The sequence below is a fragment of the Phycodurus eques genome, chromosome 7 (assembly GCF_024500275.1).
Source record: "Phycodurus eques isolate BA_2022a chromosome 7, UOR_Pequ_1.1, whole genome shotgun sequence".
In the NCBI taxonomy this organism is placed as follows: Eukaryota; Metazoa; Chordata; class Actinopteri; order Syngnathiformes; family Syngnathidae; genus Phycodurus; species Phycodurus eques.
In genome coordinates, this window is record NC_084531.1 from 9,112,930 (window position 1) to 9,135,294 (window position 22,365).

The 22,365-nt window shown below is 42.1% G+C and overlaps 1 protein-coding gene across 1 annotated transcript; it reads left to right on the forward strand.

The window, feature by feature from the left end:
- The first annotated feature begins 1,842 nt into the window (after positions 1 to 1,842).
- On the forward strand, positions 1,843 to 22,115 carry tgfb1a (transforming growth factor, beta 1a). The gene is made up of 6 exons (XM_061681739.1): positions 1,843 to 3,113; positions 16,410 to 16,694; positions 17,674 to 17,908; positions 18,104 to 18,254; positions 20,530 to 20,640; positions 20,719 to 22,115. Exons 1-6 carry the CDS (start codon positions 2,783 to 2,785, stop codon positions 20,764 to 20,766), a joined length of 1,161 nt encoding a protein of 386 aa, XP_061537723.1. The 5' UTR covers positions 1,843 to 2,782; the 3' UTR covers positions 20,767 to 22,115.
- The last annotated feature ends 250 nt before the right edge of the window (positions 22,116 to 22,365 follow it).

Genomic DNA, 22,365 nt, shown 5'->3' on the forward strand with positions numbered 1-22,365 from the left:
CATGACAAACACATGTGCTCTCACATGTGGGTCTTCTACATGGAGGCAACCAATCAAATGAAAGGCGGCGGTCTTACCCAAATATGGACAAAGCGGATACAAAACCATGTCAAACAGAAGTAACTGTCAGTGGGGCCTTTTCTGACATTCGTATGACAAAACATTGAAAATTATTTTTGACACTTCCATCCATCCATCCATCCATTTTCTGAGCCAGCCAATCGCACATACATACAAACAACCATTCACACTCACATTCACACCTACGGGCAATTTAGAGTCTCCAATTCATGCATGTTTTTGGGATGTGGGAGGAAACCGGAGTGCCTGGAGAAAACCCACGCTGGCACAGGGAGAATATGCAAACTCCACACAAGCGGGGCTGGGGATTGAACCCCGGTCCTCGGAACTGTGAAGCTGATGCTCTAACCAGTCGCCATTTTTGTACTGTATTATATATATATATATATATATATATATATATATATATATATATATATATATATATATATATATATATATATATATATATATATATATATATATATATATATATATATATATATATATATATATATATATATATATATATATATATATATATATATATATATATATATATATATATATATTATAAGTCCCTGTTAGAGAGTCGTTCAACTAAATAAACTAAAATTGTGATTTTCCACACTTAATTCCACACTTAATTCATGATTTATCAAGAGGGGCCATTTGTTTTTCGCACAGGGCCAAGTAGCGTTGAATAGTTTTTTTCCCCCTCAATAAGAAATAAAATCACCATTTAAAAGCAGCGTTTTGTTTGTTTGGATTTCCATTTTCATTTCCTTGACCGCTTATCCTCACTAGGGTCGGGGGCTGCTGGCACCTATCCCAGCTATCTTCGGGCGAGAGGCGGGGTACACCCTGAACCGGTCGCCAGCCAATCGCAGGGCACATAGAAACAAACTATCATTCGTGCTCACATTCACGGGCAATTTAGAGCGTCCAATTACCATGCATGTTTTTGGGATGTGGGAGGAAACTGGAGTGCCCGGAGAAACCCCACCCAGGCACGGGGAGAACATGCAAACTCCACACAGGCGGGTCCGGGATTTGAACCCCGGTACCCAGAACTGTGAGGCAGATGTGCTAACCAGTTATCTACCGTGCTGGTGTTTGCTTGGATTATCACTGATATTTACATTTGCATGATGATTTGAAACAAAGTGGGGAAACTACGCAGAAATATAAGAATTTGAGAAGGGGATCGATACTTTTTCACGGCACTCTACCTGCCTACCTACCTTCCCACCCACCTGTCCTACCTAAATTCACCTAATTGACCTACCTACCTACCTACCTACCTACCTACCCACCTGTCCTACCTACTCTAACCTAATCCACCAACCTACCTACCTACCATACCTAACTTACTAGCAGTAGCAGCAAGAGACCACCATTGGGCCTTGTTATCTCTCCAAAAAGCTCCACTTTCAGATCAGGGCCTTTAGGCGCTCTGGCCTGGCAGGCATTGGACTTTCACAGGCACCGGGTAAATGTGGCGGTCAGTCAACGAGACGCCGGCTGCGTGCACGGCTTGTTGACATGTCAGTCATGAGGCAGACAGACAGATCGGGGGGGAGACAGACAATTACAATGCCAATGCCAACCATTCAGTGAGGCCTCCATAATCTGCACAAGAAGGCAGTAGACAGCAGAGCAGATGTTTTACACTGCAACCGTTAGCCTCATTTCCTGGGCGGAGAGCTCTGTGCTCGATTAAACGAGTAACAGGAACCAGAAAAGAGAGCGAGAGGAGAAGGAGGGTGGGGTTAAAAGTTAGCTGAGCTCACAAGATCCCACAAATCATTTTGCCACCAGCAAGCTGTGACAAGCAGAGGCAGAAAGTTGTTTTAAAAAAAGAGGCGTGTAGAAGGGAGCTGTGTCACAGGGAGGCGGAGATGCAACAAAACTGAGGTGGAAGCCAAACGCATGGATAGACGGAGGACACGGACGGACACCCGCCACCCTCCAGTGGTGCTGCTGAGTCTGGAGGAGAAGGTGTGTCAAAGTTCGGGAAAGAGTATTTTCAGCCATTGCGAGGGAGGATGTACGTGAAAAGCTGCTGCAGGTCACATGCTGTTGTTGCTCAAAAAGGGAGAAGATCATTTTCACAATGGTCTCTGCGCCAGCTTGTGAGTGACTTTTAAAACAATTCAAGATTTTGACAAAACTCATCCGCTTACCCATTTTCGGGGCTCCCTAGTTCAGCCTGATTGGACATGAGTGTGTGTTGAATAGTCCTGAGTGATGTGTTAAGATGTGTTAAGGAGCAGAGGAAGTGGTGTTTTTGGCTAAGTCTGTAAAAAAAACGTGAGGAGAAACTGCCTGCTGAGCTGAACAACACTGAACCGACACATGGAGGGAGGGCGGTTGTCTAGCAGAAGGTCCAAATAGAGTGTGTGGAGGTTATTTAAATAATTGGAGTCTGCTTGTGTGTGAGTGCAAAGCTTTTGATAGTTCTCACGTCATTGTGTTACCTGCCTTGCTGAGTCAGGGGCTTCCAGTAGCCCGCCCTCCAGAAGACCCAAATGTTAGGAGCTATTCACAGTCCTGAACTTCCAAGACTCTCCACACTGCTTTAATTGTTCTCTCTGAGGGTAAACACCTTGCGTCAGTCGCACCTTTCCGCCCGTGATTCACTTCATCCGAGCTCTCCAGGCCAGTCAGTAGAGAAGCGAGGAGGCAGGACTCGGCCGAGGCACATCTCCAGTGGTGCGCCATGAAACTGGCCCTCCTGATCGTGGTGGCCGTCTACATGGTGGCCCAGGGGAGCAGCATGTCCACGTGCAAGACTCTGGACTTGGAGATGGTGAAGAAGAAGCGCATCGAGGCCATCAGGAGTCAGATCCTCAGCAAACTGCGTCTGTCCAAGGAGCCTGAAGAGGACCTGGAGGGAGACGATGAGGAGATCCCCTCCACACTAATGTCGCTCTACAACTGCACCAAGGAAATGCTGAGGGAGCAGCAGGTCCAAGTCCAGACAGACATCTCTACCGAGCAAGAAGAGGAGGAGTATTTTGCCAAGGTGGTGCACAAGTTTAACATGACCAGTAAGTACCACCTCATTCTTTGCATGGCTAATTAAAAGCATTGATGATGGGTGATAAATATTGGGGGGCTCGAGTTACGGGACTTGAATCAATTCAGACTTACAACCCCAATTCCAATGAAGTTGGGACGTTGTGTTAAACATAAATAAAAACAGAAGACAATGATTTGCAAATCATGTTCGACCTATATTTAATTGAATACCCTACAAAGACAAGATAGTTAATGTTCAAACTGATAAACTTTATGGTTTTTAGCAAATAATCATTATCTTAGAATTTTATGGCTGCAACACGTTCCAAAAAAGCTGGGACAGGGTCATGTTTACCACTGTGTTATATCACTTTTTCTTTTAACATTCAATAAACGTTTGGGAACTGAGGACACTAATTGTTGAAGCTGGAATTATTTCCCATTCTTGCTTGATGTACAGCTTCAGCTGTTCAACAGTCCGGGTTCTCCATTGTCGTATTTTAATGCGCCACACATTTTCAATGGGAGACAGTCTAGTACCCGCACTCTTTTACTACGAAGCCACCCTGTTGTAACATGTGCAGAATGTGGTTTGGCATTGTCTTGTTGAAATAAGCAGGGGCGTCCATGAAAAAGACGTTGCTTGGATGGCAGCATATGTTTCTCCAAAACCTGTATGTACCTTTCGGCGTTAATGGTGCCTTCACAGATATGTAAGTTACCCATGCCATTGGCACTAACACAGCCCCATACCATCACAGATGCTGGCTTTTGAACTTTGCATCCATAACAGTCCGAATGGTTCTTTTCCTCTTTGGCCCGGAGGACACGACGTCCACAATTTCCAAAAACAATTTGAAATGTGGACTCGTCGGACCACAGAACACTTTTCCATTTTGCATTAGTCCATCTTAGATGAGCGCGGACACAGAGAAGCCGGCGGGTGTTGTTGATAAATAGCTTTTGCTTTGCATAGTAGAGTTTCAAGTTGCACTTACGGATGTAGCGCTGAATTGTATTTACTGACATTGGTTTTCTGAAGTGTTCCTGAGCCCATGTGGTGATATCCTTTACACATTGATGTCGTTTTTTTATGCAGTGCCGCTTACATGCAGTGATTTCTCCAGATTATCTGAACCTTTTGATGATATTATGGACCGTAGATGATGAAATCCCTAAATTCCTTGCAATTGTACGTTGAGGAACATTGTCCTTAAACTGTTGGACTATTTTCTCACGCACTTGTTCACAAAGAGGTGGACCTCGCCCCATCTTTGCTTGTGAATGACTGAGCAATTCAGGGAAGCTCCTTTTATACCCAATCATGGCACCCACCTGTTCCCAATTAGCTTGTTCACCTGTGGGATTTTCCAAACAGGTGTTTGAGGAGCATTCCTCAACTTTCTCAGTATTTTTTTTCCCACCTGTCCCAGCTTTTTTGGAACATGTTGCAGCCATAAAATTCTAAGTTAATGATTATTTGCTAAAAACAATAAAGTTTATCAGTTTGAACATTAAATATCTTGTCTTTGTCTTTGTATTCAATTAAATATAGGTTGAACATGATTTGCAAATCATTGTATTCTGTTTTTATTTATGTTTAATACAACGTCCCAAGGCACGGTGGCCGACTGGTTAGAGCGTCTGCCTCACAGTTCTGAGGGCCGGGGTTCCATCCCCTGCCCCGCCTGTGTGGAGTTTGCATGTTCTCCCCGTGCCTGCGTGGGTTTTCTCCGGGCACTCCAGTTTCCTCCCACATCCCAAAAACATGCATGGTAGGTTAATTGACAACAACAACAACAACAACAAAATGTGATTGTGAATGTGTTAGTACAGCTAACTAACGGCTAGTGGCTAATGTGCGAATATACTGTGAACAATATTGCATGACTTGACTTATGACTTGTTTAACCCAAGCAATGGCTTGACCCGCGTGGGACTTGCTTGAAACTTGAAGGTTAAGACTTAGTTATGACTTGCACATATGTGACTTACTCCCACCTCTGCAAAATACAAGCTTTACTTTCAAACACAATCCAATTTAGCAATCTCTTGCCGCTGGAAAAGCACAAAAATTGCTCAACAGGTACTTTTTATGCTCCCGGTATTTATGAAAATGGATGTCTTCATTTTAAATGGTGTAAGCGTCACTGCAGCAGTACGTCGATGTGTTCATTGTGTTTTCAGTAGCGCATAGATCTCCGCCAAGGCCCAAACAATCCCAAAGACATCTGCCTGTCTGTTTGGAAAAAAAGATATCATGACATGATGGACATTACTGTTCCACTCCAGTCCTGTAGGTCACATGCCACACACAGCAAGCTTTTCCTGTTCAGCTGCATTTGTGGACAGAGGGGACACCCTGGGAGAACATGCAACAATTAACTAATTGAACAGGACGAGAGAGGACATGACGGGGTAATGAGCAAGTTGTCTTAATACAAGTAAAAACTGGGGAATTGACATCCTAATATAAGCTGTGTCATTATTAGTAGTCTCAACACAAGCAATTAAATGCTATTGCACGTCACAACACCACCAGCACCCTCACCCTCCAAGGAAAGCACGGGGGCTCCAACCATCAACAGGGCCCAACGCGGGGGCCATCCACTACCTGGTAAGGTGACAGCCCGCCACCAGCGAGCCCGTGCTATGTGCCCCGAAGTCAGTGGGGGACCCCAAACCACCTGAACGAGAGAACCAGAAGAGGACGGATGGAGGGAGGGATGGACAATGATACTCAGTAGAGGACAGATATCTCCTAAGGCCCCAAAAATCTTGAAGATATCTTTCTGACTTGTTAATTTTAAATAATTGCGACATCGTCATGACGGTCGTACTGCAGTCAACTGCTACAGTACACACAGCAAGCTTTTTTCCACCATAGCTCAATCTGCTATCTCTTGTGTGTCAGAATTAGAAATTTTTCATGGCACAGACCTCCACCAAGGTCAAATAATTGGAAACGTAAACCTGAAAGATCCTGATGTGCTGGACATTACTGTTCCACTCCAGCCCTGGAGTTCGCGGTAATGCACATTCTGAAGTGAACTAACACAAACCTTTCTTTCACCCAGTTCAATCGGCTTTTTCTGGTGGGTCACTGCACCATAGGGTCTCAATGCAATCGGACTGCAATATACAAAAAAAAATCCTAAACTAGCATTTTGATCTGGCTATGCACCAAAGGTTTTGGTTTGTGTCATGTGTCACACTCATGGACTCCTTCACTTCTCCAACTTTCATGAAAATAAGGAAATATAATGTTCACTGTCATGTCTTGGCAAGGTAAAAATCATTTGTTTCTTATCGATGCTTAAAAGTCAGATAAGAATTTTTTAAAAGCGTGCCAGCCGCATGTCGTCATCGAGCATCTGGTTGAATATTCACATTTCAACGCACCAGCTCATGTTAGATGGCTGCGATTCAAACGTAATTTGGCTCTTAAATGATCTTCTGATCTCCACCCAACATGATGGCTTCCCGGACAGATCACACGCTCTACACGTTAGCACCACCGAGCATCTGGCCTCGCAATCTTTGACCATAAACACATCTTCATTTGTTTGTATGTTTCATCATACGTCCAAGTTCGCCTCCCTTCTTCTACACTTCAAAAGAAAGACTCCATCCAGAAGGAGAACAAAGGAGGTTTTAAAAAAGATTTTTTTCACTGGGGCTCGGATGGAAAAGAGTGGACTGGGAAATGAAGACATGAAGTGTACTCTCTCACCCAGCTTCATTCCCGCTTTCATTTTCTCTTGAGGGAATGGGGGGTTTCCTGTAACTCGAGCGTTAGGTTCTCCATATCCTGGCATATCCTGTCACTTGTTCTCCATCATGGCTTTTTATGGACACTTTCCATGTCACCCCCCCCCGAGTTGTCAAAAGTACTCACGCTGCACTTAAGTAGAAGCACAGATACTCAAGTATATAAAAAAAGACTGGTAAAAGTACTGATTTAACTTCTGTACTTAAGTAAAAGTAAGAATGTACAGACTATGAAATGAACTTAAAAGCACCCTGTAAAGTAAATTATGAGATTTGTTTCTAAATACATGATAAATAAATAATTCAATACATGTAATTGCTGACACGTGCAAAGACTGAGAACTATGTAATACTCAGCTGTGGAGATATAGCATTAACTGATTTTCACCATTTAATTTTTCCAGATATTTTTTGTGAGTTTCTAAAACGGCATGAGTCTCCCCTCTCCCACTATGTAAGAACTTGAGCGCCTTTGTCGCATCAATGGCCGCCATACGTCCACTGTCCGAGAAATGCCCCGAAAGCCTGTTAGCTCACGAGCTAGCGGCTGGCTAACAGCTCTCGCGAAAAGCCCCGCAATGAAAGCCACCAGAAGCTTTAAGCATATTTATTTTCAGAGCTCATACATGTAGTGATGGCATAAGATGATAAACAAAATAGCATCAATTTTCCGGGTTACAGTACAGGTATTTGATTGACAGTTGAGTAGGGCATGGTTTCAGCACATTCAGCGGACACGCCCACAGCATTCGGGAGTTAGGTTCCGGAGGATCCCTGCAATAGGTGAAATCTGTGACCACATTTTTAAAAATGTATACATATTTTAAAGCTGCATGAACATCTCCAGAATCTTATTAATCTTTCCCACACTCCTATTAACTCCTACCATAGTATAATACTTATAAACCCTTTCTATACTCTTACCTTTTAAATGCCAAAAAACACATGCACAGTAGTCTATGTACATTTTATTCCTTGTATGTGTTACAATGATTTATGTTTTTTAAAGTTTTAATGTTTTAGGCTAGGAAGTGTTTATTTTAACACTATTACATTACACCATACAATCAAATTCCTGCATTATAGCAAATTATGCGTGATAGGAATATTTTTAAAAAGCTGCAATGCATAACGGGGGCGCACGGTGGTCGAATGGTTAGCACATGTGCCTCACAATTCTGAGGACTCCGGTTCAAATCCGGCCTCACCTGTTATGTAGTTTGTATGTTCTCCCCGTGCCTGCGTTGGTTTTCTCCGGGCACTCCGGTTTCCTCCCACATCCCAAAAACATGCATGGTAGGTTAATTGAAGATTCTAAATTGCCCCTAGGTGTGAATGTGAGTGTGAATGATTGTTTGTCTATGTGTGCCATGTGATTAGCCTGCGACCAGCTCAGGGTATACCCTGCCTTTCACCCAGAGTCAGCTGGGATAGGCTACAGCATGCCCGCGTAGCTCAATTGGTAGAGTGGGTTGTCCAGTGACCAAGGGTTGCAGGTTCGGATCCCGCCTCTGACTGTCTGGATGTCAAAGTTTCCTTGGGCAAGAAACTGAACCCTAATTTGCTACCAGTGGGCCTGACAGTGCCTTGCATGGCAGCAGCTGCCCATTGGTGTGGGTGAATGTGAGGCTTGTGGAAGAATGTGAAGTGCTTTGGGCACTGGGATGGTGTAGATAAAGTGCTATGTAAGTGCAGTCCATTTCCCATTAACTTAAATAGTGCTCATACTCAGAAAAATACCTTACGTTGCATGTTTTTTAACTAGCTCACGTTGTCTCAGCTTTTTGTTCCTGTAGCTTTGTTAACATTGTGATCTGAGTAACAAAACATGTTGTGACCTGAGTTACAAAAAATGCTAAATTAGTTAATGATTTTTTTTTTTCATGATCAGACAGAATCCACTGGTTTTTAGACTGACACAACTCATTTGCCAAGAATCATTCTTGTAGTCAATAACATCAAATAATTCTTTTAAATAAGCCCATGGATGACAATATCTTGCGTCTCCGAATCTGTTGCTCCCTGATTTACTGTACATTACTCTTGTTGCTGCTCTCCCTGTTTTTCCACGTTGATTGATCTTAATCAATTCAAGATCTCAACCGAGGTTGACTTTCAATTTCTCTCTATTTACATCTTTTTTACAGTGTTTCATCATCCACAGAGGTTGAAGAAAGTACCCCATCTATTTTGAGACAAAGGAGTAGAAAGTACAGATATCAATTTTCAAATGTTTGTAAAAGTAAAAAGTCATCAGAAAACATTTAAGTAAGCTACAGATACCTGAAAATGCTTCTTAAGTACATTAACAAAGTAGTTGTACTTTGTTACTTCCCATCACTGCAACCTTCACACAACTCATGCACGCAGTTTGGCCCTCAACCTCTGGGTTCTTCGTCCTCGCTGGGCTTCCTGAGCGAGCTATCAACGTGCTTGCATGTTGGCGAGCGTGACGGGCCAGCTTGGCAGGAAGGAAGGCAGGCTGATGGCCGCCGAGATCTCCAGGGTGATTCAGGTCCGGTGCCCGTGGGGAGCGCATGTTTCCTACCTCTGTGGAATGCCAGAGAACAGTCCAGGCCTCTGCACGGCTTCCTTTTAAAACAAACCCTCTTCATGCTCGCTGGCTCGCGCTGGGCCCCAGCCAGCCGCATGAGTGTACGTGTGCAGGAATATTTTGCAATTGTTAGAAAAACACAGGAGGAGGCAGAGGGTGTGGGACACCAGCTAACCTCTTTCTGTTCTTTTCATTAACACTCCTGTTTTTCAATTTGTCCTGATTTTTTTTTTAACTGAATGACTTACACTTTCCACACACACCACTCTTCAGGGATGTGTATTTCAGGATGTAATCGTTTTTTGCTCTGTACTGTGGCAGAGGTGGGTGGAATCGAGTCACATGACCTGACTTGAGTCAGACTTAAGTCGATATTTTTAGGACAAACTTATGAAACACTCACCTTGACTTTCAAATGAATGACTTGACAAGTCTTGTTTGTTTACGTTTGAAAATCAGCATTTTCAATAAAGTAGCCATTTGCTTTGTTTTTGGAAGGATAGTTATGTATCTCACAATATCGGGTCAAATTAACTAAGCTTCATGTCAGTAACAGTATATTTATAATTGAGAAGACAATCAAGTAAAAACAGAGACTGGTTTGGGACCATTAAAAATCTATGCGATTGCGATTGTCTTAGTACAGCTAATTGATGCAAGCAAAGATATTGAGTGCAAAGTGGTTAATGTGAGTTGTGACTGAGCAAGATTGTACGACCTGACTTATGACTTGCTTAACCTAAATCTTGACTTGACTCAAACGGCTTGAAATTTAGTAGGGGCTGGACTTTTGGACTGTGGGAGAAATTAACCCTTCATATCTCGATAGTTTTTGGTTCAACGACACCATGTTGGCGTGTATAATGCATGACAGTCAGGGAGTGAGTGGGGGGGACGGGATGTGGGGGTATAGGGTGGGGGTGCACGGGAGGGTGGAGCTGCCTGCTGGAATCTATTTCCTCCCACTGGTAATTACAGAGCTGCTTCCCTGCCTGTCACAACAGCTGTCCCCGGTTTACCTGCAGATAAGCCCTCAAATCCTACCACACCCAAGCACCTGTATGCATGTGTGTGCATGTGTTTGTCAGTTTTTGTTTGGGGAGTAAGTCATATACAGTATATGCAAGTCATAAGTAAGTGAGTGTCATATAGGACTGCGTGTTCCAGTTCCTGTCAATATCGTGCAACTTCGCACAGTCATTGAAAAGGAGTGGGCCAACATCCCACAGGTCACATTCAACAACCTGAACAACTCTGTGCAAAGATGAGTTGCGTAGCCTCTTATTGTGGGCAGCTTAAGGCCATGTACGGAGCCAATCTATTTATTTTTTGTTCAAAAAAAGTTTCCCATAAACAGAATCGTTTCCAAGACACTGAGACGCTGAAGTAGATATGTCAGGCCTGAATTGGCAATGTAACACTGCCACAGGAAGTCACCAAAAACAGAGAATAAGAAGCCGATGGAATGTGACTCTCTGAGACATTTGTTTGGACTGACGATGAGGTAGACCTTATGCTTTGGAACAAAAGCCCACATCACAACCAAGGTGACGAACATTCAACATGGTGATCCACCGTTGTTGTTGGTGGTTGTGTTAGGGCACAGGCACTCAAGAACTGGGACTACCGCAGCATCGTCACAGAAAAGCTGTGTATGTATTGTGCACAAGGTTTTGGGGCGTGCCAGAACAGTCCAGTTGCGATTGATGTAATGCCCTGAGAATGAAATGACCTGAATGGATGTGAATATTCACAGGCATACACACAGAAATGAAAGAGCACCGTTTTCAATTTTATTTACTCTGGGATCTAGTTTAAAAAAATCTTCATATTCGGGATCCCAAAACGCAGATTCCCTGTGGACGAAGCGCAGAAATGCAAACATAAATAAATGAATAAACCTTTGTGGATACACCTAAAATTCCTTATGCGTGAACAGGGTCTAAGGCACATCTGAGCAATAAATATGCTGTCTAATCATCATCTTGATACTGATAACACTTTAATCAAATAGTTTATTAATGGTCCCAAACCAGTCTTGGTATTGTCTTCTCAATTAAACACATAACCGACATCAAGCTTAGCTAATGTTTGAACAGCTACCGTTAGCTAAACTGTGAAGTTAATGTATCTTATCTGTATTTGGGTTTTTACAGTGACGACTGAAGTTAGATTTGATAGTTGTTGGGTCTCTTATCTTTGAATCCAATCCAAGTCGCGTTATTCAGCTTTAGCCAAGCAATTCCCAAATCCTAAATCTGTCGACTTGAGTCTGATTTGAGTCCAGCCATGTGACTCAAGTCCTCCACCTCTAGTGTTGTGCGTGAGCGTTGAGGCAAAAGGGAAAAATAGTTGCGTTCAGGGGAGAAGTTCAGTCAAAGGTCTGGATTGTAAATTAAAAAGTAGAAGTGAGGACTGGCACTGCAGCTAATATGCCACACAGGGGAAGTGACCTCACTTCCTGTTTCACTTCTCTAACCCTTCGCACATTTATCTAACTTCACACAATTACTGCTCGCTTTCCATTCACGATAATAGCGTTAATCTGGCATGGGCGGCACCCGCCAAAATGTCATCTGGTTTCCCCTCACGAAGCCACAACAGTTTAATTTGGGCTTACTTGCTGATGTTAGATTGCCAGCACAAATTCTGGTAAAAGTGTTACACAAGAAGTGGACCTGCGATCCTGGTACAGCTCCGATCCAAGTCCGAGAAGTATGCGAGAAACGAGGAGAGGAGAGAATCATAGCTTTGGCATTCCTAAGCAAAATAGAGGCTTTTGGACGTGGGCCAGGCCTAGGCAGCATCGATAAACATTCCACCACAGCCCCCCTCCCACTTTTGTCCCCGCTTTTTTGACTTTATTACTTATCCCACATACATTCTTCTTCATCCTCGCTGTGCCTTGCCAGCTCACCTTTACCCATTTCTGCTCAGTTTCATCTTTTCAAACATGTAGATTTATAGCAGATGTCCAAAACATTTCCATTGAGGGCCGCATGACGAAAAATAGAAAGAAGAGGGGGTCCCACTTTACCTTGCGTTTATGAATCAAGCTACAAACAATTCAATATGCTGTAGGTATGAGCCCCTAAAAGGACATGGGAAAAAAAGAAAAGAAACGTGTTTCTCATTGCAATGAGAAAGATTTGCATTGTAACGAGAAAGTTTCTCATTGTACCGAAAAAGTTTCTCATTTGAACGAGAAACTTTCTCATTTGGATGAGAAACGTCTACCTGTCTGTCTACCTGTGAGTGGTAGCTTATTTACACACACACACACACACACACACACACACACACACACACACACACTAGCAAATATGGCTCAGCTATTCTATAGCCTCTACTGCTATATACGTGTGATGAAAGTTTACATTTATACTCACCTTATCTTCTTTTAGTTGGTCAGTGACACTATCAGATGTATTCCTTGTTGAGGAAAGAGCGCAAGTCCTCTTCTGTTGTCATTCTCTCAGCTGACATGCGCTAGAAGCAAGTTGTAAATAAGCTACTGTACGGCTACCCGAACGCAGGAAGCTACCGTTACCAGGTAAATAAGCTACCACTCACAGATAGACGTTTCTTATTCAAACGAGAAAGTTTCTCATTATAACAAGAAAGTTTCTCATCGTAACGAGAACGTTTCTCATTCGAACGAGAAAATTTCTCATTACAATGAGAATGTTTCTGGTTCGTTTCTTTTTTTTCCCCATGTCCCTTTATGGGCTCCGTACCAAACATTATATATGATATCTAAAAAAAAAACATGAAACATGATATCTTGCAATATTCCATTTTCAACATTTTACAATATTTTTAAAATAAAGAATAGTTTGTAACATTCTGATTTATTTACAATTTTACATAAAGACTCTTGTGATTAAAGTTTTTTTACATTGGAAAGAAAATAATAGGTGGCACGGTAGCCGATGGTTTGCACATCTGCCTTACAGTTCTGAGGACCTGCATGTTTGTATGTTCTCACCGTGCCTGTGTGGGTTTTCTCCGGTTTCCTCCCACATCCCAAAAACATGCACGGTAGGTTAATTGAAGACTCTAAATTGCCCGTAGGTGTGAATGTGAGTTCGATTGGTTGTTTGTTTATATGTGCCCTGCAATTGGCTGGTGACCGCCTTTCGCCCAAAGGTAGCTGGGATAGGCTCCAGCACGCCTGGATAGATAGATGGAAAAAAAAATAAAAAGTGTGATCTCTTGTAACATTCAACTTTTGGTCCATCTTTATATTGAATTTTAAAACATGATGTGCTAGCTTGTAACATTCATCCGTCCATCCATCCATTTTCAACACCGCTTATCCTGGTTAGGGTCACGGGATGCTGGAGCCTATCCCAGCTGACTTCGGATGTAAGGCGGACTACACCCTGAACTGGTCGCCAGTCAGTCAGAGGGCACATATAGACACAGACAACCATTCGCACTCACATTCACACCGTCACTGAGTGGGAACCGAACCCACGCTGCCTGCACCAAAGTCAGGCGAGTGTACCACTACACTATCAGTGACTTACAACATTTATATTAATTTACTATTTTAATGAAAGAATCTGCATTAAACTAATTTTCATTAAACTTTTTACACTGACAAAAAATGAAAATAGATAGTGTGATATCTTGTGACACTCGTTTTGTTACATTCTTAAATTCAATATAAAAAAAATAGCATGCAATCTTGTAACATTCATGTGTTTCCAGTTTTATATATAGAAATCAGAGGACAAATAATTTTTTTTTTACATTGACAAAAAATTTGAAATAAAAAATGTGATATCTGCGGCACGGTGTGGACGACTGGTTAGCACATCTGCCTCACAGTTCTGGGATCTGGGGTTCAAATCCCGGCCCCGCCTGTGTGGAGTTTGCATGTTCTCCCCTTGCCTGCGTGGGTTTTCTTTGGGTACTCCGGTTCCCTCCCACATCCCAAAAACATGCATGGCAGGTTAATTGAAGACTCTAAATTGCCCGTAGGTGTGAATGTGAGTGCGAATGGTTGTTTGTTTATATGTGCCCTGCGATTGGCTGGCGAACGGTTCAGGGTGTACCCCGCCTCTCACCCGAAGATAGCTGGGATAGGCTCCAGCACGCCCGCGACCCTAGTGAGGATAAGTGGAACGGAAGATGAATGAATGAATGAATGAAATTTGATAACTTGCAATATTCAACATCTGTGCATTTCTAATTCAAATAAAAAAATGGTGCAGTTCTTCTGAGTATCTTTTAACTTTTTAAACATTTTCACTTTTGCTCATAATGTTTTGATGCAGGCAATGGTCTATACAAAATTTAAAAAATTAAAAACATAGCGGGCCACTAATGGCCCCCGTGCTAATTTTGGACACCCCTGATTTATGGTATGGTTCTGTATTCTGTCGGCCTCTGAAGGGAAGCGCGAAGAGGAGGTGTGCCCACTGCCCCCCCCCCCCCCCCCCCCAAAAAAAATCGAAGTTGGAAAACAAAACCCTCTTTCTTTACGCTCAACGTTACCACAGGTGGAATCGATTCCTATTTGGCTGCCGTCACACTCTGCATGCATGCACTTATTCAATTTTGCTAATGTGTGTGCGCAGCTGGGAAAGACATTGGGGATGAAAAACAGTTATGTTATGTCATGCGTACATTTGAACCCTCCAATTTTACCACTCAGTGAATATCATAAAAGGTAAACACATGAATCTTAACAATAGGGTATACAGCCAAAACCTACGGACAGATGTGACTGGGATACTTGAAACTACAAATACCAGAAGAAATAAAAACATATGTGATGTGATGTGAATGGGATGTCTGCTGTTGTGACTGCAGTGAAATGTAAATAAGCTACATTAGAGGTGCATTAAATATGATGTAAGTTTGAGACATTATAGGTATATGTGACATTAAAATAATGCAAATATACTACCTTAGAGGTGTATAGATGTTAATTATGATGTAATTATGGTACATTTTGGGTATATGCAACATGAAATACAACATACATAAATAAATAAATATTAGTAGACCATTAAAAATGAGGTTTAGTAAATTCGGTACATTACAGGTTTAAAGACATTAAATATAATCTAAACGCGATGCACTGGAAGTGTAGAGATGTTAAATATGATGTAAACATGGTACATGACTTCATTATAGGTTCAGTATTTTCAAGATTCAATATGCAAATTTGGTAAATTAGAGTGATGTAAATCATTAAATATGATGTAATTGGGGTTCATTAGCAGAGTATAAATGTTAAATATAATGTAGATGTGGCTCATCTGGAAATTTATAGGTGTATAAAGCATTAAATATGATGTGAAAAGATGATTAAATATTAGTAGACCACTAAATAGGGTGGAAATATGGTACATTAGAGATGTAAAGATATTAGGTGTGATCTAAATATGGCACATTAGGTGCGGTGTCAGGGGTACAGTATGCAACATCCATCCATCCATCCACCCATTTTCTGAGCCGCTTCTCCTCACAAGGGAGTGCTGGAGCCTATCCCAGCTATCATCGAGCAAGAGGCGGCATACACCCTCAACCGGTTGCCAGCCAATTGCAGGGCCAGTATGCAACATTAGATATGAAAATATTATTTAGATATGGTCCATTAGCGGTTCATAGACCATTCACTATAATGTAAATATGGTGCATTGCATGTATTGATGTGAAATATGATGCAAATACATGTGATACATTGCATACATCAGGTACATGTATTTACAGGAGTAAATATGGCCTCTAAAGATGATTAAATATCAGTAGGACATAAAACAGGTACATACCTACGTACTGTATAGAGACCATTTAAACAAAGGAAAACATTCTGGAAGTTATCTGCTCTGTGAACTTATGGAGGGAGAGTCAGTCTTGTCCAAACTAAATGATTTGTTAGTTTGTCATTTTAATACGATACCAAATGTTTCACTTGCCACATCGATACAGAGTTGAGAAGTAAAATTCCCCTAAAACTAACCCTTTATTTCAAATCCCACAGAAAAAAACTACAGCGAGACCACCAAGAACTCCAAAAGCGTCTCGTTATCCTTCAACATCTCCGAGATTCAGGACAGTGTGGGCAACTACCGCCTGCTAACCACAGCCGAGCTGCGGATACTCATCAAGCAGCCCACCATACCCACAGAGCAGCGGGTGGAGCTGTACCGCGGTGTGGGCCCGTCGGCCCGATACCTGGCATCCCGCTTCATCACCAACCAGTGGAAGGACAAGTGGCTCTCATTTGACGTAAAGGAGACCTTACAGGACTGGCTCCAACACAAACGTGAGTTTGAGACATCACACCTTTGTCTTCAAACCAGATGTGGCAGAATCCATTCGTCAAGGACTTAGGATGAAAGACTCAACTTGACTTTGGTTCTGTATTCATGAGGCTCGACTTGACTACACGGCATGACATGTCTCTCCTGTTTACAGTTTAAAATCTGCATTTTCAACACAGTTTAGCATTCGGTTTGAAATTTACAGTTTTTGTCCACACCACAAACAACAACACAGACCCTCACTGTCTGCTCTTATTGCCTGCACTGTCCAATACACATACACAGGCTCTCCGCATTGGCTTTCTCAGCCAGTCACATATCAGAACTCAGCCAAAGCACATTCACTGAGACGGTCGGAATTTATGGAACTCTTAACACTATTTCTCATAACAGCAGGGGTGTTAACGATGCTGACACATTTATAGCATTACAAGTTCGGTAAACTGTAATAACTGCTATGCTAATGTAATTTGCTATAAGACAGCTAATTGAATAACATTTTATTTTTGTAGTTTAATATTACAAACAGGTTCTTACATGATCACCACAGCATAACACAACCTTTAATCTGATAACAAAGAGGACAATTGTCATTTGTTTCACTAGAAACCAAGTCAGTGGTTGTGAATGAGCCACCCCAATGACTGATTGAATTAAAGCAAAAAGAACAAAGGAGGAATGCAGATTTTGTTGTCAACATTTTCAAGGGTGGCTACAGTTTTTGTCATGGTATGATCAGTGAGTAAACATTTTATTATCATTCCAATATATGTTCTGACTGAGCAGGATTCTATGACTTGACTTGACTCAACCAGGTTGAAATTTAGTGGGGACTCGACTTGACTTGATTTTTGTCACACTAACTTGGAACTTGATTGAAATTTGAAGTTTAAAACTTGAGAATTACTTATGATGTGCGCATCTGTGACTTACTCCCAGCCCTGGTCAAAACTCTTACATATGGAATGTCTGTCCTGGCAGACGACGAGCAGGGATTCGAACTTCGGCTGTTCTGCGAGTGCAGCCAGAGGAGCGCCGACACCACTTTCAGCTTCTACATCTCCGGGATCGACAGCGACCGGAGCGACATCGGAAAAATAAAGCAGATGACCGAGCAGCCGCCCTTCATCCTGACCATGTCCATCCCGCAAAGTGCCAGTGGCCAGCTCAGCTCACGGAAAAGACGCTCCACAGACACTCGAGACACCTGCTCAGCGTAAGTCAATCTCACTATTCAACGATGCACTGTGATCAAGTCCAAATCCATACAACCTACACGATTGTTTCCCAACCTTCATTGAGCCAATGCACATATTTTACATGACAAAAGTCTCACACCACCACAAAAAAAAATGTCACAAAAAGTATGTGAGTACCGTGTAGTACATCATAGCTGACATGTCTCATGCAGCCAGACAGAGACCTGCTGTGTAAGGAGCCTGTACATCGACTTCAGGAAAGACTTGGGCTGGAAGTGGATCCACCGACCGACCGGTTACCATGCTAACTACTGCATGGGTTCCTGCACCTACATATGGAATGCTGAGAACAAATACTCTCAGGTAGGGAGCAACACACAAAAATAGCGGATAAACTAAAATGCAGCGAGTAGTACTCTAATCAGATTTGTTCAGCACTGCAGACCCCGTCCCCCAAAGTTCATGAACCATCTGAAATAACTACACCCTTGATCAGGATGTTTTTGCGGAGTACATAGCTCATTTTGACCACAGAAAGTTTAAGGATGGACCTTTTGGGTGACTATTGTGCATTTGTGCTGAGGAAACGATGGTCTAATTTTTGTTCCAGGGTAATTTAGCAGAGCCAGAAGAAGACCCCCGGAAAGGGGGTGGTACTTCCCAGAGACCCAGAAACATTTGGGATGGGGTCTGCTGTGCTGCTCATATCTGATTGAACTCAAAGTTCCTGGAACTGTGGAAATCCACAAAAGTTGACACGGTTGTGGAAGACATCACACAAATTTTGGATGTGTACTGACCCTATTTATGTTTCGGGTGGGTGTAGCCCGTAGGTTTGTTGCTGTTGCTGTTGATGTTGTTGTTGTCACCGGGTGTGGCTGGTGAATGACTGTTTTGCCTACCAACCAGTTGCTCACCTGACTGGTAGCAAAACGGCCTATTAGTGGCCACCTTCCCGATGGAATTAGACAATCTTTAAGGGGAGAGATGTCTTCAACAAACAACAAGAGTCCAGTTGCCTCGATTCAACTTTTGCCAATTACCATGACAATCTATACCGTCAATGAATTACCACTAAAATCTACACAGACATGTAGGTAGAAATGTAGGACAACGTTTTAAGCCTGGTTCCCATGATCCAAATCCAGTGGTCTTGGGGATGGTTAAAATTTCCAGGGGTGGAAGTACACCTCATAAACGTAGAATTTTATCATTATGATCCATGCATGTCCTGAGAAACTAATAAAGAATATCCAGGTTACACCTATTTCTGTCAAGTTGCAGTGGAATCATTATGATAAACCCTAATCTCCCTTGTGGAGGTAATAGTTCTTTAGTTGTTCAGCGTCTTCACTTTGCTCTCTCTCATTTCATTCATTCATTCATCTTCCATACCGCCTATCCTCACCAGGGTCGGGGGCGTGCTGGAGCCCATCCCAGCAATCTTCGAGCGAGAGGTGGGGTACACCCCGAACCGGTCACCAGCCAATCACAGGGCACACAGAAACAAACAAGCATTTGCGCACACATTCACACTTAAGGGCAATTTAGAGTCTTCAATGAACCTACCACACATGTTTTTAAGATGTGGGAGGAAACCGGAGTGCCCGGAGAAAACCACGCAGGCACGGGGAGAACATGCAAACTTCACACAGGCAGGGCCGGGGTCTGAATTCCAGTCCTCAGAGCTGTGAGGCAGAGGTTAACCCTAACCCTAACCCTTCTACCAGCTGAAGAACATATCCAGATTGAAGGCTTGCATGTCCCAAGCAGACCAGGAGAAGCTCATCCATGCTTTTATCTCAAGTAAAATTGACTACTGTAATGGTCTTCTGACTGGATTCTTACAAAAGAGGATGAAACAGCTGTAGCTCATTCAGAATGCTGCAGCTTGGGTTCTGACCAGAACAAAGAGGTCAGAGCATATTACTCCAATTCTAAAGTCTTTGCACTGGCTCCTAGACAGCTTTAGAATAGATTTTAAAGTTCTGCTACTGGTCTCATAAATCACCAAATGGTGTAGGTCCTGAATACATGAAAGAAAGGCTAATAGTATATACACCCAGTAGGGCTCTGAGATCTACAGACTCAGGTCAAATAGTGGAGCACAGAGCCCAAAACAAACGTAGTAAAACAGCTTTTAACTGTTAAGCTGCACACAAATGGAATAAGTTGCCAACAGAAGTGACGTCAGCCCCAAGTATGAATGTCTATAAGTCCAGGTTAAAAACTCTTCTTTTTTCTGATGCTTTTTAGAGCATTTCCACTTATAAATGATCTTTCTTGCACTGCACGCTGTTTTTTTATTGTATTTTTATTTTTGTTTTTGTTTAAAATGTTTATAAGCTTTTTTTGTTGTTGTTTTTCTTTGTTATTAAATGCTTTTAATAATGTAAACCACATTGAATTACTTTGTGTATGAAATGCACTATATAGATAAATTTGCTTTGCTTTTCTTGGTCATTTTATTGTTTTGCTTGATCTTTCCATTTATATTGCTTTTATTTTGGAAATTTTGTCTGGATTTTCATCTTTTCATGTGATCTTGTTTTTAATCATTAAAAGTAATACCATGGACTTGTCTTGTGTATGAATGGTACTATACAAATAACCTTGATTTGCTTTACATTGCCTTTAGATTCTGGCCCTGTACAAGCACCACAATCCCGGAGCTTCGGCCCAGCCATGCTGCGTCCCCCAGGCACTGGAACCCCTTCCGATTATCTACTACGTCGGCAGGCAACACAAGGTCAGGCAGTGCTACACTTCGCTTTCAAAGTGAGAGAGCGCCTTCGCACTGTATTTAACACCTTTCTTTGACTTTTAGGTGGAGCAGCTGTCCAACATGATTGTCAAGTCCTGCAAGTGTAGCTAAAAGATGACAAGATTTAGAAATGACATGGAAGACTCCCACTCTTGGTGACAGTTGGTGAAAAGGAGATCCGAGCAGGGACTCTTGAAAGTCACCCATCGCCATGTTGGAATCATACCTTTCATTGATGTCATCGATCGATTATTATATATAATTTTTCCATTGGTGTAGTGACTTTTGAAAAGGATTAATTTATTTTTGGGACAGACACGTGTGCAAGCCTCACATCAGGACCCAAGTGATGTCGACTGGACGATGGAAGTCCTCCACCGAGATCATGTAGCTGAAGGCATGGAAAACAGCTGCTGTTGTTGTTGGGGTTTTCCCAGGGGACAGTGCAGCAGGTGTGTTTACAAAGGACAGCAGGCGAGCGCACAAGGGACGCTTCGCTCCACGGAAACTTCCTCCTGAGAGTTTTTTGCTTTTTCAACCCAAGTCTTTAAAATCTTTTTATGTCGTCCTTTGGTTTGTTTTCATGAATGAATGTCAGCTTATCCACATGAAGCTTTTTCCATGCTGTATTAAATAGACTTATTTGCCACGATAGTTAATTTCCATTTCAAGTTTGTCTTTTATCTGAAGATTGTTTTTGCACTATAGTAAACCCCCACTTCACAGCATGAGCCTTATTTCCCACCAATTGTGAACATCTGCACGTAATTGATGCCCCCAAAAATGTTTTATAATTGCTGCTAATTATATCTTTAACGGCAAATCTACTACAAAGTATAATCTCACAAGACTTTAATACCATTTTGAACTCATCTTACAACATTACCCTTCCAAATAAATGGCTTACAAAATACCCCAGAAATGTGGTGTATATCGTCTTTGCCACCCTTACAAATACCAATTGTAAAGGTATAACAAGGCCTCCGTCATCTGTTAGCTTGAGCTTGTTTATTAGCCACTCAGCAGAGCAAAAATATACTCATGCGGCAAAGACTTTCTCGTAACGTACACTAACAATCCAGGGAAAATTTCTCCTTCTCCCCAACATGCAAAGACCTATGTTGAGTTGTATCACTTCAACATACTTCCTTGACAATAAATACTACTTTCCTATTTTCAGGTCTTTAGCGCCATCTAGTGGCATTTTAGGGTGTTACCGGAAGAGCACAAACATGCAAATAAGTGAGTTTTTCAGAAAATAGCTGAGGGTAGGTTCCACAGGGGGAAAAAAATGTAAATAGGTGAATTAGTCAATGGCGAACTGGGAATATGTGGGGTTTACTGTATTCATTTCCTACAGAGTCATGTGTTTTAGGAATGAAGCAAAAACAGGTTTTATAGTGCACTTCATGTTTGGATTTTGTAAATAGAAAAAAAAATAAACACTGATGTTACTTGTGGACTTGTGTACTGTGTGTGTTGCACAAGATGTTTTTTTTTTTTTTTTCTGGACGATATCCAGCCAGTGGTGGGCTGTGCATTTGGTACCTGCGCCTTCAGTGAGGACTTAACTAGTGACAAAAACAAGAACATTTAAACAAACATGATATATCACTTGATAGCTATAACAAATGTTGCTCTAACCAACTAGAGGATGGAAAAATTATGACATCATTGAGGGGCAGCTCCCTGGCATCAGCTGACCATGAT